Source organism: Somniosus microcephalus, chromosome 5, assembly GCF_052327205.1.
Source record: "Somniosus microcephalus isolate GS21.2 chromosome 5, FLI_Smic_1.0, whole genome shotgun sequence".
NCBI classification, from domain to species: Eukaryota; Metazoa; Chordata; class Chondrichthyes; order Squaliformes; family Somniosidae; genus Somniosus; species Somniosus microcephalus.
In genome coordinates this window covers 82,100,829-82,119,201 of record NC_140991.1, presented here as the reverse complement: position 1 = coordinate 82,119,201, position 18,373 = coordinate 82,100,829, and the positions used below count along the sequence as shown (strand labels likewise).

General features: G+C 43.5%; 1 protein-coding gene across 2 annotated transcripts in view; it reads right to left on the bottom strand.

The window, feature by feature from the left end:
- The window catches only part of LOC147117156 (mitochondrial glutathione transporter SLC25A40-like), a 114,626-nt gene that overhangs the window by 20,441 nt on the left and 75,812 nt on the right, over positions 1–18,373 (bottom strand). For both annotated transcript variants that reach the window (XM_085987905.1, XM_085987903.1), the window contains exon 7: positions 15,702–15,875. In XM_085987905.1, coding sequence (XP_085844031.1) covers positions 15,702–15,875 — 174 coding nt within the window. The remainder of the gene's footprint in view (positions 1–15,701; positions 15,876–18,373) is intronic.

Here is an 18,373-nt window from a genome sequence, read left to right as displayed (position 1 = left end):
AAAAAAGGAAAGGGAGGTGGGGTAGCATTACTGGTTAAAGGGATAAACACAATTGTAAGGAAGGATATTAGCTCTGATGATGTGGAATCTGTATGGGTAGAACTGAGAAATACCAAGGGGCAGAAAACGTTAGTGGGAGTGGTATATAGACCTCCAAACAGTAATGCGGAGGTTGGGGATGGCATTAAAAGGGAAATTAGAGAAGCGTGCAAAAAGGGCACAGCAGTCATCATGGGTGACTTTACTCTACATATAGATTGGGCTAACCAAATTAGGAACAATACTGTGGAGGAGGAATTCCTGGAGTGTTTACGGGATGGTTTCCTGGACCAATATGTCGAGGAACCAACCAGAGATCAGGCCATCTTAGACTGGGTATTATGTAACGAGAAAGGATTAATTAGCAATCTTGTTGTACGTGGCCCCTTGGGTCGGAGCGATCATAATATGATCGAATTCTTCATTAAGATGGAGAATGAAGTAGTTGACTCAGAGACTAGGGTCCTGAATTTAAATAAAGGAAACTACGATGGTCTGAGGCGCGAATTGGGTAGGATTGATTGGGGAATGTCATTCAAAGGGTTGACGGTGGATAGGCAATGGCAAACATTCAAAGACCGCATGGATGAACTACAGAAATTGTTCATCCCAGTTTGGCATAAAAATTAAAAAAAGGTGACTCAACCGTGGCTAACGAGGGAAATTAGGGATAGCATAAGATCCAAGGAGAAGACACATAAATTGGCCAGAAAAAGCAGTAATCCAGAGGATTGGGAGCAGTTTAGGATTCAAAGGAGGACAAAGGGATTAATTAAGAAAGGGAAAATAGAATATGAGAGTAAGCTTTCAGGGAACATAAAAACTGACTGCAAAAGCTTTTATAGATATGTGAAGAGAAAAAGATTGGTGAAGTCAAGCGTAGGTCCCTTGCAGTCAGAATCAGGGGAAATTATAATGGGGAACAAAGAAATGGTAGGCCAATTAAATACATATTTTGGTTCCGTCTTCACAAAGGAGGACACAAATAACCTCCCAGAAATGTCGGGGAACATAGGGTCTGATGAAAGGGAGGAACTGAAAGAAATCAGTATTTGTAGGGAAATGGTGTTAGGGAAATTGATGGGATTGAAGGCCGATAAATCCCCAGGGCCTGATAATCTACATCCTAGGGTACTTAAGGAAGTGGCCCTAGAAATAGTAGATGCATTGCTGATCATCTTCCAACATTCGATGGAATCTGGAACAGTACTCATGGATTGGAGGGTAGCTAATGTTACCCCACTATTCAAAAAAGGTGGTAGAGAGAAAACAGGGAATTACAGACCGGTAAGCCTGACATCGGTAGTGGGGGAAATGCTAGAGTCCATTATAAAAGATGTAATAGCAGAGCACTTGGAAAACAGTGACAGGATCGGACAAAGTCAACATGGATTTACAAAAGGTAAATCGTGCTTGACTAATCTACTGGAATTTTTTGAGGATGTAACTAGTAAAATAGATAAGGGAGAACCAGTGGATGTGGTGTATTTGGACTTTCAGAAGGCTTTCGATAAGGTCCCACATAAGAGATTAGCGTGTAAAGTTAAGGCACATGGGATTGGGGGCAAGGTATTGGCTTGGATAGAGAACTGGCTGGCAGATAGATAGCAAAGAGTTGGAATAAACGGGTCTTTTTCCGAGTGGCAGGCAGTGACTAGTGGGGTACCGCAGGGATCGGTCCTTGGACCCCAGCTATTCACAATATATATTAATGATCTAGACAAGGGAACTAGATGGAATATCTCCAAATTTGCAGACGACACAAAGCTGGGTGGGCGTGTGTGCTGTGAGGAGGATGCCGAGAAACTACAGGATGATTTGGACAGGTTGGGTAGAACCATGGCAGATGCAATATAACGTGCATAAATGTGAGGTTATCCACTGGTGTCAAAAACAGGAAGGCAGATTATTATTTGAATGGCAATAGATTGGGAGAAGGGGAAGTGCAACGAGACCTGGGTGTCCTTGTGCACCAGTCGCTGAAGGTAAGCATGCAGGTGCAGCAGGCAGTTAAGAAGGCCAATGGTATGTTGGCCTTTGTAGCGAGAGGGTTCGAGTACAAGAACAAGGATGTCTTGCTGCAGTTGTACAGGGCCTTGGTGAGACCACATCTTGAGTATTGTGTGCAGTTTTGGTCGCCTTATCCGAGGAAGGATATTCTTGCCATGGAAGGAGTTCAGCGAAGATTCACCAGGCTGATACCTGGGATGGCATCAATGACGTAAATGAGAGGGGATCTCATTGAAACTTATAAAATTCTGGCAGGACTGGACAGACTGGATGCAGGGAGGATGTTCCCGATAGTCAGGGAATCCAGAACCAGGGGTCACAGTCTAAGGATAAGGGGTAGACCTTTTAGGACAGAAATGAGGAGGAACTTCTTCACCCAGAGAGTGGTGAACCTGTGGAATTCTCTACCACAGAGGGCAGTAGAGGCCAATTCATTAAATATATTCAAGAAGGAGTTAGATATATTTCTTAAGGCTAAAGGGATCAAGGGGTATGGGGAGAAAGCAGGGACATGGTACTGAACTTGGATGATCAGCCATGATCTCATTGAATGGCGGAGCAGGCTCGAGGGGCCGAATGGCCTACTCCTATCTTCTATGTTTCTATCAGGGAATGCAACCAATGCTGCCGTTTCTTTAGCAGAAATCAGGTTCATTCACTTCCGATGCAATTGGGCAATTTTTTTTATTGTTAAGAAGCTTTTAAGCAAGAGGCCTTTAGTAGTGTTGTAAGTGTATCAAATTTAGAGCAATTAGAGATAATACACAAAACAGAGATTAGAGGCTCCTGCACCAAGAGGAAAATAATAATCTCTGTTTTGTGTATTATCTCTAATATGCTCCTAAATTTGATCACACTTACAACACTACTCAAGGCCTCTTGCTAAAAGCTTCTCTCAACCCAATCAAAAAATCGTTCCGACCCAATTGCAATCGGAAGTTAATGGGAATCCCCTTATTCGAACTGCTGTGACGTCAACAGGCTGTCTAAGCAGCCAATCAAAAGGCAGAATTCTCAGACAGCGAACAAGGAAGTGAGTAAGCCCTTAAAATTTTAACTATTTAAAATATTTAGAGAGAGCAAAAGAAAGACTGGGGTTCTCACATGGGAAAATGGCAAACCTAAAATAAAGATGCACAAACTTAAAAAAAATTATTTTTTTGAAAAATTTCTTATATTTTAATTTTTTATTAAAATGGATAAATTTCACACTGCTCAAAATTAAAATGAGTTTCCCAGGCCCTTAACCTTTGTTTAGCAGTCAATATGCTGTTAAAACCTCAGTTACAGCTAATCCCTTTGGGTCTAACTTTTACTGCGTATTTACTGCAGAAGAGCCAAAGTTTTTGTCAGTTTCAATGATTTATGAGATTTCACTGACTGATGGCTCTGTGGGGGTACACAGCACAGCCAGTTTTGAAGCCGTCATTGACAGGCCGCAACTTCGGGATTTCCACAAAGTTGCGGTCAGTTTTAAAGGCGGTAGGACGGCGTACTCGGACAGTTCGCCGTCATACCAACCGCAAATTCAGGACCATTAAGCAAATTATTCTCAGTCTTCAAGTGCCAAATCATAGATGATAAATGAAATGTACCAAAGAAACGCTGTGCTATTTAATCCATTGCTCAGACTGTCCTGACCATACCCCCAGAAGTGTCAGTTTCACACCGAGAACCATCAATAAGGGATGTTGCCATTATGGTTTAACTTAAACAAGTTCACTGCACAAATTTTAAAAGAAGTTGCTGCTCCAGAAATAATTTTTTTTAGAAGACGAGTAAAACATATAATTAGTTAATTCACACAACCTCCTTCTCCTTTAATCTTGTATTTTCTTTCAGTGGCTAGTAAGTATTTCCACCTCCCAATGACAGCTTCCAGATACAGGCCCACATTTACAAAAATGTTAGAGGACTGTATAGTAACCAATTGAAAATGGCCAGCATATTTTAGAATTATCAGATAGAAAGGGAATTAATTTTTAAATTTTGTACATTGGGAAGAAGTAGATACTGACAAAAATGAAGCATTTTTGTCCTTGTTCAATTACTTACTGGGATTCTTTCTTGCCGGTCAGGATAAATATTGGTTTCTACAAGCTATAGAAATATAAATTACATCTGGGGCACAAAATCATCACTTGAAATGCATGGTTCTCGAGAAGCACTTGACACCATGTTACTTTTATGTGGTTCTATTCAATTTGAGACTTTGGATAGAGATATAAAGATGTCTTTATACTTTTCTTATGTGGCCAAACATTCGATGTAATTGATCTAATGTAATATAGTTGTCTAGTTTGTTTCAGCATATCTTAAAAGGATATTGAATGATGCATCTATGTCCGACTACATACTTGTCAGGAGTCAGTCTAAAGCCAGCAGAGAGTTTGAGCAAATTCTGGCTCTATGGTAGCATATTACCACAGAGGTGAGCGACTATGTCTCAAAGATTAATTTTAGGTTGAAAGGTAGAGCGAGGGACGCAAGTTTTTTTGTTGTTGACATTATGAGGATAGCAAAGTTCGTAAAGTACTGTAATTAAACTGAAAGTACCGACTACTATTAATTTACCTGTTTAAAATTAAATAAATGTGTCTGTTGAGTAGCGGTCTTGATAGGAATGTATCATGTGCCTACTGAAGATGAGGGGATTGTGTAACAGCACATATTTTCCAGTAAGATGGAACAAAATGACAAAGGTTCTTCTGCCCCCATTTTTTCCCCAGACAGCAGCTGTTGATGATTCTGCTATTTCCACCTCCTCTAGACCTATCTTTTCTTTTACTTGTCCCATCACCAGCCCTTGTGTCTTTTTATCTCTCCTGCCTTTCACCCATCACAGACCTTCCCTTTTGTTCTCCCCTCCCCGCTTTCCCAGCCTCTGTACTTGCCTAAAACCTGTTACATCGCTAACTTTTTCCAGTTCTGACTAAAGGTCATCAACCTGAAACGTCAAGTCTGTTCATCTCTCCACAGATGCTGCCTGACCTGCTGAGTATTTCCAGCATTTTGTTTTTATTTCTAACAACAGGTGCCCTGTTTAATCCCTGTGTCTCATTACATTTACCTAAATTTTGGGTTCATAAAAATACTGCTTTGTGTTGGGGGCAGGGGGGGGGGGGGGGGCGGTGGTGAGGTTTGCTCACAGAAATAGCCATTGATGCTGAATCCAAGTAGTATGTCTAGTGTAAAAACCAAAAGCGGAACAAGCACATCATTTCTGTTGCATCACACACGGCTACTTTGTTCCCAACAGCCCTCTGCACTTCTGCGTTATCTGTATGAAAATATATTAAAAAGTTCATGTAAATTAAGATCCAAAAAGGAGCTAGACAAAATATTTGGTTTGAACTGGGATAAGTATGGAACAAGGTAATAAATATTCAATAGCAAAATTTTTTTTTGTGCTGCTTAGGGTGTTTTTTTTTGTGGGGGTGGAGGGCGTGTGTGTGGAGAAGACGATTGTTGTCTGTGGAGGCCGCTAGGTCTAGGTTGACTGGGAGATGGTGGGGATATTCTGAAGTTCTGCTCGATTACTTTTTTGATCGAGAAGAATTTATGAAGAAATTTCTATTAGGAGATTAATTAAAGAAGATAGATGCCATGATAGGGAAGACTGTAAACAGTATGTTGGAGGATTAAGCTTGATGAACTAATAGCCTTTTCTCATCCCTATGCTTTCTTATGTTCTTAATGTTTCAGTACTACTTCATGCCACCAAATAACAGAAAAAACAGTTCCTCAGGGCACAGAACATCATTTTTCCTCAAGGAACAGAATTCATACCCATTATTCTTAATTAAGCAGTGTTCCTTGGTTATGTGTATTTCTCAAATTCTACTTAGTTTTCTGTATTATTTCTAGTAACAGAAATTGAAATTTGTTTTTAAAGCAGTAATTTGAAAAAAAATCTACGCTGAAAGATCAAAAATGATTTGAGTACTCAAAACAACAGCTTTTGTTGCAGATATACAGTTTTTGAAAGGAGACAGTCAACTTCCTATTGTGCTTCACTTCCTTTATCAGAGGACCAAGAATGTACTAATAGGACTGGAACAAGGCTTGAAAAAATTCAGTGGATTGGATAAGGACACAATGTATTTTTCCCGCATGTGAATGCTTGGTTAAGTAGTGGTACAGGTCTGGTTAGTGGTCAGGGACAGGAGGGTGCAACTGCAACTCAGGCAGGTAAGGATGCAGTGCTGGAGGAGCCTCGGCCTTCGCCCTTACCCAACAGGTATGAGGTTCTTACTGCCTGTGTGGATGATGCCAAAGTCTGCAGGATGGATGAGCAAGCTGACCACGGCACTGTGGTACAGTAGGCCATTCAAGTGTTGAGGGCGGGGGAGGGGGCAGAGTGAAAAGGAATGTTACAGTGGTAGGGGACAGTATAGTTTGGGGGGGGGGGGGGGGGGGGGGGGGGGCGAGATACCGCTCTCTGCAGCCACGACCGGGAGTTCCGAAGGCTGTTTTGCCTGTCTGGTTCCAGGGTTAAGGTTATCACCTCGTGGGTGGAGAAGAATTTGGAGTGGGCTAAGGAGGTGGGGAGGATCCAGTTATCATGGTCCACGTAGGAACCAATGACATAGGTAGAACAATGAATGAGGTTTTGCAGGGAGAGTTGGAGGAGCTAGGCTCTAAATTAAAAAAGCAGAACCTCAAAAAGGTAATAATCTCTGGATTGTTTCCTGAGCCACATGCAAATTGGCATAGGGACAACCAGATCAGAGTTAAATGAGTGGCTCAAGAGTGGCGTGGGAGTAAAGGGTTTTGATTCATGGTGTAAGAATAAGCTAATTGCTGTAAATTTTGCTGTAACTTAACCAAACTTAAAGTTGACCAAATTTAATATACCAGCTGCGAGGTTCCTGTGGGAACTTGTACGAAAAACTGTTCACAGATAAAGACAACCTGATGCACTATCAATTACTCATAAAAGACTGAGAGTTAAGAGAGTAACTAAAGGCTTTTATTAACAAAAGAATGAAGGTTTGCCTCGAGTGGTCGACCGGTCCAGAAATACAAAGGGCTGGGGAGCAGTCACCTTTATACTAGGACTTGTGGGAGGAGTCAGCCGAGGCATGTCCAGGCATGTACACAGTGGAATACAAACAGTGGTTTACCACACAACCATGGACAGAAACAGAGACTTTCTGAAGATGTGAAGGCTGCCAACTATCTTTCAATAGATAAGGGAAACAGACCTTGAAAGTTCTGTGGAGAAGAAGCTATTGAATTGTTAAGCCATTGCAAAAAAACAAACATCTTCAGACGGCTACTTTGTCCCCAACAGCCCTCTGCACTTGTAACAGGCCTTGAAGGCCCACGGATGCTTAACGGACTAGTGATAAGAGGGTCCGAGAAACAACTGCTGACTATTACTAACATAATTTGGGACACATATGCGGTGGGAGGTTTGCCAAATTTTAGGGTATAAAAGGTGCTGTTTCAAGACATTCGGGGGCAACTTGGTCAGTTGTCAGAAATCATACGTCTAGTCATCGCCAAATTGACCAGTCGCTGGTGTTATTACATATATGGTGTTTTGCTTATCACTTGAGCTTAAAGTAAAGTAAAGGGATAGCTCTGTGTATGCTGAAGTATAATCGGGAATTGTTATATGCTACATAACTGTCGGATGCTTAATTGTAATTTCTTGCTGATTTTTAAGTAAAAGAAGTTTTTCACAGATTTACTGGGTTTTGTGTTGTCTGTTCGATGGTTCTGAACTTTGGAAACTGTTGGATGGGGCGAGGGGCGATTTTCACACTTCTTACAATGGGGCACTGGCACTAGTACTGGGGAAAGCGGGAGCTCTTCCGTTGGGATGGTCTCCACATAAACCAGGCTGGAACCAGTGACCTGGTGAATCAAATAACTAGGGCTGTAGATAGGGGTTTAAACTAAAAAGGGGGTGGGGGGGGCGGTGTCAGGTGAGGGGAAATTTAGAAATCTAAAGAGAAAAGTCAAGGTAATGGAGCAGTGTAGCGATTTGGGTAAAGATAAGCAGAGTGTGACAGGAAGGGACAGAGAGTTTAATGATAATAATGCATCAACGAATAAAGTGAAAGCAGGGAATAATGTTAAAAAGTTAAAATTAAAGGCTCTTTATCTGAATACATGAAGCATTCATAACAACAGAGACGAATTAGTAGCATGAATACAGATAAATGGCTTTGATCTAAAAGCCATTACAGAGACATGGTGACCAAGGTTGGGAACTAATTATTCCAGGGTACTTGACATTTCAAAAAGACAGGCAGAATGGAAAAGATGGGGGGGGGGGGGGCGGAAGCCCTGATAATAAAGGATGACATAAGGACAGTAGTGAGAAAGGATCTTGGCTCAGAAGATCTAGAAGTAGAATCAGTATGGGTGGAAATAAGAAATAACAAGGGGCAGAAAACACTGGTGGGAGTAGTTTAAGCGCCCCCAAACAGTAGCTATACCATTGAACAGAGTATTAAACAACAAATAATAGGAGCTTGTAACAAAGGTAATACAATAATCATGGGGGACTTTAACCTTCATATAGAGTGGGCAAATCAAATTGGCAAAGCTAGTCTGGAGGACGAGTTCATGGAATGCATTCGAGACAGTTTCCTAGAATAAGAAGTCATGCAACCAACTGGGGAATGGGCTATTTTAGATCTTGTATTGTGTAACGAGACAGGGTTAATTAGTAATCTTATAGTAAAAGATCCTCTGGGAAAGAGTGATCATAATATGATAGAATTTCACGTTGAGTTTGAGAGTGAAATACTTCAGTACGAAAAGAGAGTCTTAAACTTAAATAAAGCCAATTATATAGGTATGAGGGGTGAGTTGGCTAAGGTAGATTGGGAAATTAGATTAAAAGGTATGACGGTAGATAAGCAGTGGCAAACATTTTTTAAAATATTCCAAAATTCTGAACGAATATACATTGCATTGAGAAATAAAAGCTCCACAGGAAAAGTGATCCATCCTTGGTTAACTAAAGAAGTTAAGGATAGTATTAGATTAAAAGAGGCTTATAATGTTGCGAAGAATAGTAGTAAGCCTGAGGATTGGGAGAGCTTTACAAACCAGCAAAGGATGACCAAAAATTGATAAAAAGGGGGAAAATAGAATATATGAGAATAAACTAGCAAGAAATATAAAAACAGTATTATAAGAGCTTCTACAAGTACGTAAAAAGGAAGAGTAGCAGCAAAAGTAAGTGTTGGCCTTTAGAGATTGAAACAGGTAAAATTATAATGGGGAAATAAGGAAATGGCAGAGACTTTAAAACAAATATTTTGTATCCGTCTTCACAGTAGAAGACACAAAAAGCATACCAAAAATAGTGGGGAACCAAGGGGCTAATAAGAGTGAGAAACTTAAAGTAATTAATATCAGTAGGGAAAAAGTACTCGAGAAACTAATGGGACTAAAAGCCGATAAATCCCCTGGACCCGACGGCCTACATCCTAGGGTTCTAAAAGAGGTGGCTGCAGAGATAGTGGATGCATTGGTTGTGATCTTCCAAAATTCCCTAGATTCTAGAATGGTCCCAGCGAATTGGAAGGTAGCAAATATAACCCCGCTATTCAAGAAAGGAGGGAGAGAGAAAACAGGGAACTACAGGCCAGTTAGCCTGACATTAGTTGTCAGGAAAATGCTGAAATCCGTTATTAAGGAAGTGGTAACACGGCACTAAGAAAATGATAATATATTAAGCAGAGTCAACATGGTTTTATGAAAGGGAAATCACGTTTAACAAATTCATTAAGAGTTTTTTGAGGATGTAACTAGCAGAATAGATAAAGGGGAACTAGTGGACGTTGTATATTTGGATTTCTAAACAGCATTCGATAAGGTGCCACATAAAAGGTTGCTACGCAAGTCTTATGGGGTTGAGGATAATATATTAGCATGGATAGAGGATTGGTTAACTACCAGAAAAGAGAGTAGGGATAAATGGGTCATTTTCAGGTCGGCAGGCTGTAAATAGTGGGGTGCCGCAAGGATCAGTGCTTGGGCCTCAGCTATTTACAATCTATATTAATGACTTAGATGAAGGGACCGAGTGCAATGTATCCAAGTTTGCTGACGACACAAAACTAGGTGGAAAAGTAAGCTGTGCGGAGGACACAAAGAACCTGCAAAGGGATAGAGACATGTTAAGTAAGTGGGCAATAAGGTGGCAGATGGAGTATAATGTGGGGGAATGTGAGGTTATTCACTTTGATAGGAAGAACAGAACATTTTTTAAATGGTGAGAAACTATTAAATGTTGGTGTTCAGAGATTTAGGTATCCTCATTCAGAAAACACAGAAAGTTAGCATGCAGGTATAGCAAGCAATCAGGAAGACAAATGGCATGTTGGCCTTTATTGCAAGGGGGTTGAGTACAAGAGTAAAGAAGTCTTACTACAATTACAGGACTTTGGTGAGATCACACCTGGAATACCGTGCACAGTTTTTGTCTCCTTATCAGAGAAAGGACATACATGCCTTAGAGGCAACAAAGGTTCACTAGACTGATCCCTGGGTTGTCCAATGAGGAAAGATTGAGCTGAAACTCTCTGGCTTTAGAAGAATGAGAGGTGATCTTATTGAAGACCGAGATGAGGAGGAATTTCTTCACTCAGAGGGTTGTGAATCGTTGGAATTCTCTACCCCAAAGGACTATGGATGCTGAGTTGTCAAGTATGCTGAGTACAGTCAAGGCTGAGATAGATTGATTTTTGGGCTCTGAGGAATCAAGGGATATGGGGATCGGACAGGAAAGTGGAGTTGAGCTTGAAGATCAGCCAGGATCTTATTGAAAAGGCTCGAAGGGCCGTATGACATACTCCTGCTCCTAATTCTTATGTTAATTAGAGATGATTCGGATATATTTAGGGAACTATGGGTCTACATAATTTAATAGCTTAAATTGATACACTGTGACCTTGCCTTTGGCCTCAACTTTAATTGAAAAAGATTTATTGCACAAATCCCTTTTGTGTTTAAACTGGAGCAAAGACGTGAGCAGAAAAATGGGATTACTAAAGATTCAGCTGCCAACACAAGGCAACTACTATGGATTTGGAATTGAACAATGGACAAACCATGCACATTTTACTTTTGACAATTTTCTCTCCCTCTTGCTGCTCACTTGCAGTTAGCTCTTGCTGGGCAGCAACTCCATAAGCACCAACTGCCCTCAAGTATCTTCCTAGTCTTTAATCTACCGTTAGGTTAGCCAACCTAAGTACCACAGCTATAGCTTAGGTCAATTTGAATCTGTTTATTCGGATGAGAAATTAAATCAAGGTTCAGATGGATGCAAAAGATCCCATGGCACCATTCAAAAATGAGTTTTCCTGGTGACCTACTCAACATCCATTTCTCAAACAACATCACCAAAAACAGATTTTTTGATCATTTATTTAATTTGCTGTTTCTGGGACCTTGCTGTATGTTAATTACTAGTTAGAGAAACTAGCTTGGAGCCGTTGGGCTCGATTTCAATTCCCGAGGCGGGTTGGAGTCGGGTTGCATGGTGGGCGGGTTCGGGAGCCGCTTCCGGCGGGATCAGCTGCAGATGTCTGATTTTGATTCAATGAGCTTGTTAATTTCAAGGAGGCGCGCTGGCCGGTCCAATGAGTGGGGTCGGGTCGGCTGGCCGCCTCGCATGACATCATAATAGCAGCTGCTTTTAAAGCTGCCATCCAGCCTAAGCCTTTCTATTGTGGTTTCCTGCACTTGATTTATATGCAATGACTTCTTCCAGAGGCAAGGCAGCTCCTCGTTTTAATGATGACTCCCTCCATGTTTTTGTGGATGCTGTCAGAGGGCACAGGAAGATTCTCTTCCCTCCTGATGACCGGAGGAAGCCTCCTCAGCAGACCAAGGCAGCCTGGCTGCGCATTGCTCAGGTGAGCGCAAGGTCCATTTATGCACGGTCATGGATCCAGTGCCGAAAAAGGTTTAATGATCTTGTGCGAACTTCAAAAGTGAGTATCCCAGCTCACTTGCCTTCACTCTGCTTCCCTTCTCTTCTCATCACCAACACTCTGCATTGTAAGCCTCCTCCTTCACCCCACCTTACTCTTACTTCCCTTGCACCCTTTCCTATCGGTCTCTGCACTGAATCACTTCAGCATCCTGCCTATGCACCCCTTAGACTCGCTCTCACTGTCATGCAGTGACAACTGACAATGCACAGGGAGCGACCTTCCTCTTGGCACCTTATCCCATCTTCGTCTCCCTCAAAGCTTCTATGGTAGGGGATTATTCACACTCACTCTATCACTGTGGTTGAAACACCGCTTGTGTCCCTCCTTGCAGGAAAAGATAGCCCACAATAAGAGGGAGTGAGCAATGACTGGAGGAGGAACACCTAGCAACACTGACCAGTGCTGAGGAGGCTACAAACGAGGTTGTTGGAGGTGGTGAGGACCTGGAAGTGGGCGGTGGAGAGACGGGCACACTAGAGGAAGCTGGTGACATAATAGAGTTTCACCCCTCTCAGAAAGCAATGGCATATGATGTTCATAGAGAATCGCATTGTATTATCTGCTCAAAAGGATGTATCTGCTACATCAACATCAGGTGTCTAAATCATGCCTTTACTCTCACACAGGACCATCGAATGCCCCCCCTCCCCACGATGAAGACCCGGACAACTCCTCAGAGGAACCTGAAGCCTCTGAGGGAGCAGCGTCACCAGGACTCAGCGCACCCAGCACCAGTGTAGCAACGCTCACCTCGGTGGGGCCATCGCGAGTTAGAGTAGTGTTGCCACCTGGTCTATCACAGCGCACAAGTGAGAATCAGCAGATGGTGGAGACAGCGACAGCAGTGGAGAGTCCTCGGCGGAGGTCGTAGGACTCACCCAGCTCTGCTGAGCTGCATGCAGACGCTGTGCCTCTGGAGCCATCCAGAAAAAGAGCGGTTCGTGAAATACAAGAACAAGTGCAGGAGTCTCTGGGAGGGTTTGCCTCCAGGGTTAGTGCAAGTGTGGAGAGAATGGAGGAGTCCATCTCTAACATCAGCACTGCCGTGGTAGAGGCAATAGCGCATGAACGCACCGCCATGGATAGGATGGCAACCTCCGTGGAAAGGCTGGCAACCTCCGTGGAAAGGCTGGCTACCTCCGTGGAAAGGATGGCTACAGCCACGGAGGAACTAAGTCGCCAGTCAGGGAAAACATGGTGACTGTTCAGAATAGAATGACATCTCTGGAGGAGCGATGGGCAGCTATTGAGCAGAGCGACCAGAGCTTCATGGACGTCCTTTTGAGGAGGACTGCCTGTGCAGATTCAGGTCCTCATGGTCCCCCTGAAGTGCAGCAAAGTGCTCTCCTGCCACTTGCCAGCACTGAGGTGCGGCTGACCCATGAGAGGGATGTTGTTGGCAGGACAGAAGGAAGTGTGGGCTCCTCTCAAAGCGCTCACATGACCATGCCACTGTGGAGCCCTCGGTCAGAGACCTGCTTTGCAGAGACAACTGAGATGGCCGTTTCAGCCCCTGCACAGCTGCAGGAAGAGCAGACTGTTGAAGAGCTGTCACAGGCTCCCAAACCCAGAGGACGCCTGCCAAAAGGTGTCTAAGCAGGCGCAGCATCCTAGTCAGCAAGGTGCCTCTACATCTGCTGAAGCCACAGGGGAAGCACCACGTAGAGGCACGTGTAAGAGAAAGATTAAGCACCTATAGTCACAAGGGGAGTCACTTGGGTTATGTTTCTTTTGTTTCTCACTCTTGCTGGTATATTATCCTTTTCTCATGTGTTAAAAGATAAATTATGTCAAATAGTTGACTGTGTGGCCTATGTGTTATGGGAAATGGCAAAAGCGTATTGAGGGCTCAGGGTGACTTGCTTTTGTAATGCTGATGGTAAAAGTGATAGGAAATAACAGGGTATAGCAGAGGTGAAGTATGACGTTGGACAAGTGTTGCCTGCAATTACAGAGCCATATGGTAGCCACCTATGGTAGAAGAGTAAGCTTATGCTAATGTGGCATGGCAGTGTGCATACCCTGCTTGACAGGCAGCAGTGAACTGGAGGGATGCTGTATTGGTCACAACAGGGCATGGCACCCCTCATCCTCCTCCTCTTCCCAGGAAGATCTGCGCTGAGCCACGTGGCTGCTGCTCCTCCAATTATGAGGACCAGGATGAGAGAGCATAAATGTTTCCCATCCCCTTGCTATAGATTTCATTTGAGGCAACAACCTTGCAAGCGCACAGTCGAAGTGGCCTGAAATTATTCCATTCATGCCACACTGCAGATGGGTGTCAGCTTGAACAGTCAGAAGGTCAGTAGATGTGCAAAATGTTATCCCATACCGACAACAGCAAAGTTGTTGTATCAGAATGTCAGCCATGTTTCAGGGGCGCTTTTAAAGCGCTCCAACAATGCAAACAAATCATGTCCTCCAGCAACTCGTCTCCTTGAACCTGGCTTGTTTCTGAAAAGTCGGGAAACAGGAGCCAGAAGCACGAAAATGGGAAACCACTATGAAAATAGGATTAGCAAGGAAGTTAACAGGCTGTTAACTGCCTCAACTACCTGCCCCACCGGTTTGAGACGGGTCAGTTTGGGAGCGGCTAAACAGACACTCATGAAAATCGGGTAGGGGCGGGATGGAGGCGGGTTGGGTGTCTGAAGCTATTTTCCCCCGATTTTCCCAACAGACCCGCCTCCAAAGGGCTATTAAAATCGAGCCCGTTGTCTCGGTGCCAGGAAAGGAAGCAAGGTTCTAAATGCAGAGTCTCAGTTTTACATATACTGTACTTTATTAGAGTGAATGATACTTACAGACAGCACAAGCAATGATGTGACGGCTGTGGGAGACCTCATGTCACAGTTGCTGAGCTCCCCACCTGGTCTTCCCTACATTCCTTATAATGGCCTCGCTTTTTGTCCTTAGCTAAAAGGCATTACATCACCTCTTCCATGCCCGTCAATCTTGGTTTTACAGCTAACTTACATTATTAACTCAGCATTCCAGAGAGTGGGGCCTAGAAATCATATTGCGCCTGAAAGAGTGCGTGAGAGGTGGGGGGAAGGGGAAAAAAAGAGCGACTACCCTCATCAGTTACTATCAACGCAGGCAGCATGCAATATCCATGCTGCCTGCTAATTACAATCATTTGTGCGTGCAGCCAGCGCTACCCATGGTATTCTTTGACTGCGTGCCTATCTTGGCAGGGGGGGGGGGGGGGGGGGCGTCCAGAGCACTACTTAAGGCAGTCAATACCTTTTAAAAGGGGAAGTGCATTCTGGCTGCAAATACTGTGGAACATGTTGAGGAAAAAAATGGCTGAAGGAGGGAGCAAGTAAGCGGACACCAAGGTTCTCTGATGCTGCACTGGAGGTCTTGGGGCAGGCAGTGGAGAGGAGGAGGGACATCCTTTACCCACCAGGGGGCAGGAAGACCTCCAGGTATATGACTCAGGAGGCAGTGGGGATAGATTGCTGAGTAAGTCAATGCCAGGAGCACAAAGAACATGGCTGCAATGCAGGAAAAAAATCATGATTTAACTAAAGTTGTTATGGTAAGAAAACTGCTGAATTACTTTCTAAAGATAAGCTTCCAATCAATTCCTTTATTACACAGATTTCCCCAGAAACAGTAATGCTCTGAGCGTTTGGTTGTTTTGTTAAAAATATACATGTCTTTCAGCAGACTAACCTGAGAATGGCACATCTCGAAGCACTGTGGGACCCCAGCCCCTCCAGAGGGACCGCCAGCCATCCTGCGCTATTGCAATCCGAACAACAGTACCCAGCTCTCTATATGTCAGCTTACGAGACTGACTCTTTGTTCTGATTAGTTCCAAGGGGCTTATGACAGTAACTGCACCCACTGAAACACAAAAAAACACCGAAACGTAAGAAACTGAAATCTATATGGCACACAAAACCAGTAGTACCTCAGAAAGTCCGTTTCAAACCGGTGTCATTTCCCAGGGACTTCTTTTGATTATATTACAATTAATATAAATATTAAATATTGACTCTAACCTGTGTTTTTATGTGAATCAGAGTTAAATCATGCCCTATTACTTTCCAAATCATAAACAAACACTCAGATATTAGGCAGCATTTCTATATAGGTACACTCAATTCTTGTTACAATACAAGATAATTTTCATCAGTTCAGTAGTGCGTCCCAATGTTAAAGTCACAGAAAGAGCAAATAAAAGTAATTGACTGAGACCATAAAATTATTACAGATACTAGCAAAGTTGTACATCTGTAAAAACTACAGTATTAAAAAAATATTCCCTGCTGAAATGAATATAAATCAAAAGATACAACAGGCACCTGAATTCTCTTCTACATTCCTCATTAAACCAGGGTTGGTCCCCTGGCTTGATGGTAATGGTAGAGTGAGGGATATGCCGGGCCATGAGGTTACAGATTGTGGTGGAATACAATTCTGCTGCTGTTGATGGCCCACAGCGCCTCATGGATGCCCAGTTTTGAGCTGCTAGATCTGTTCTGAATCTATCCTATTTAGCACGGTGGTAGTGCCACACAACACGATGGAGGATGTCCTCACTGTGAAGACGGGTCTTCGTCTCCACAAGGACTGTGCGGTGGTCACTCCTACCAATACTATCATGGACAGATGCATCTACGGCAGGTAGATTGGCGAGGACGAGGTCAAGTAGGTTTTTCCCTCGTGTTGGTTCTCTCACCACCTGCCGCAGGCCCAGTCTGGCAGCTATATCCTTCAGGACTCAGCCAGCTCGGTCAGTAGTGCCGCTATTGAGCCACTCTTGGTGATGGACATTGAAGTTCCCCACCCAGAGTACATTCTGTGCCCTTGCCTCAGTGCTTCTTCCAAGCGGTGTTCAACATGGAGGATCATGAACAGGATTCATCAACTGAGGGAGGGCAGCAGGTGGTAATCAGCAGGAGGTTACTTTGCCCATGCTTGACTTGAAGCCATGAGACTTTGGGGGGTCAGGAGTCAATGTTGAGGATTCCCATATACCACTATGCCACGTCCTCTGGTGGGTCTGTCCTGCCGGTGGGACAGGACATACCCAGCAATGGTGATGGAGGTGTCTGGGACATTGGCTGAAAGGTATGATTCTGTGAGTATAACTAGGTCAGGCTTGATTAGCTCTCCCAATTTTGGCACAAGTCTCCAGATGTTCGTGAGGAGGGCTTTGCAGGGTCGACTGGGCTGGGTGTTCCTTTGTCGTGTCCGAAGCCGGTGCCGAGGTTGATGTTGGGTGGTCCATCCGGTTTTATTATTCTTATTTTCTGTAGTGGCTTGCTAGGCCATTTCAGAGGGCAGTTAAGAGTCAACCACATTGCTGGAGTCACATAGGCCAGACCAGGTAAGGATGGTAGATTTCCTTCCCTAAAAGTTAGTGAACCAGATGGGTTTTTACAACAATCCGGTAGGTTCATGGTCACCATTACTGATACTAGCTTTTTATTCCAGATTTATTTAATTAACTGAATTTAAATTCCCCAGCTGCCGTGGTGAGATTTGAACTCACATCTCCGGATCATTAGTCCAGGTCTCTGGATTACTAGTCCAGTGACATAACCACTATGCTACCGTACTCCTGTTAATTATTAATTGCCTGCCAACTGTCCATTACAAGTTATGATACACTATGGTACGAGTCGTATTTTAATCCCATTACATTCTGACAAATACCAAATTACTATGGGGTAGATTCTAACTATCAGTGGGCCGATTGGCAGAACGTACCATCCGGCCATCTGATAGTGGCGGCAAGAGGCACAGTCCATATAGAGAACAGTCCATATAGAGGGCCAGGCTTCAATAATGTCTATGCGAATGTTATAAGTGAACAAGTGTCCCGATACAGCTCGCCAACTCAAGGCCTTAAAAATGTAGGTCTGGGGTGGCACTCCTGCTCCTCCTGGACCCACAAGAATAATTTTAATTTTTACCTGTTCAGGCTTCTTCTGCTGTACCACTAGGTATTACTGAGTGAAACATCCACAGCAGGCACTCTGCCTAGCAGGCAGTTAAATTGGCATTGGAGTCTTATGTAGATCACAGGACTCTGATTTGCATAGACTAATGATTCGGCGGCCCAGCAGAAGGCCGTGGAAAATATGGTGGTGGAGTAAGCACGGGGCAGCAAGTCTACCATCTCCATTTTATCTCCGCCTATGGTACTACGAGAATGCACCCATTGATGTTGGCACTTTACTTTAATTGCCCTTTTCAGAGTCGTATAGTAAGTAATCCAAAGATTTTAATTAACAGAGGAATGAATGGTCTGCAATCCCACCAGTGTCTTGCTCAAGTTTCTATTCTTTATGTGTGAGCCTAGATAGTGAATGTCAACAGACAATTTGTAGAGG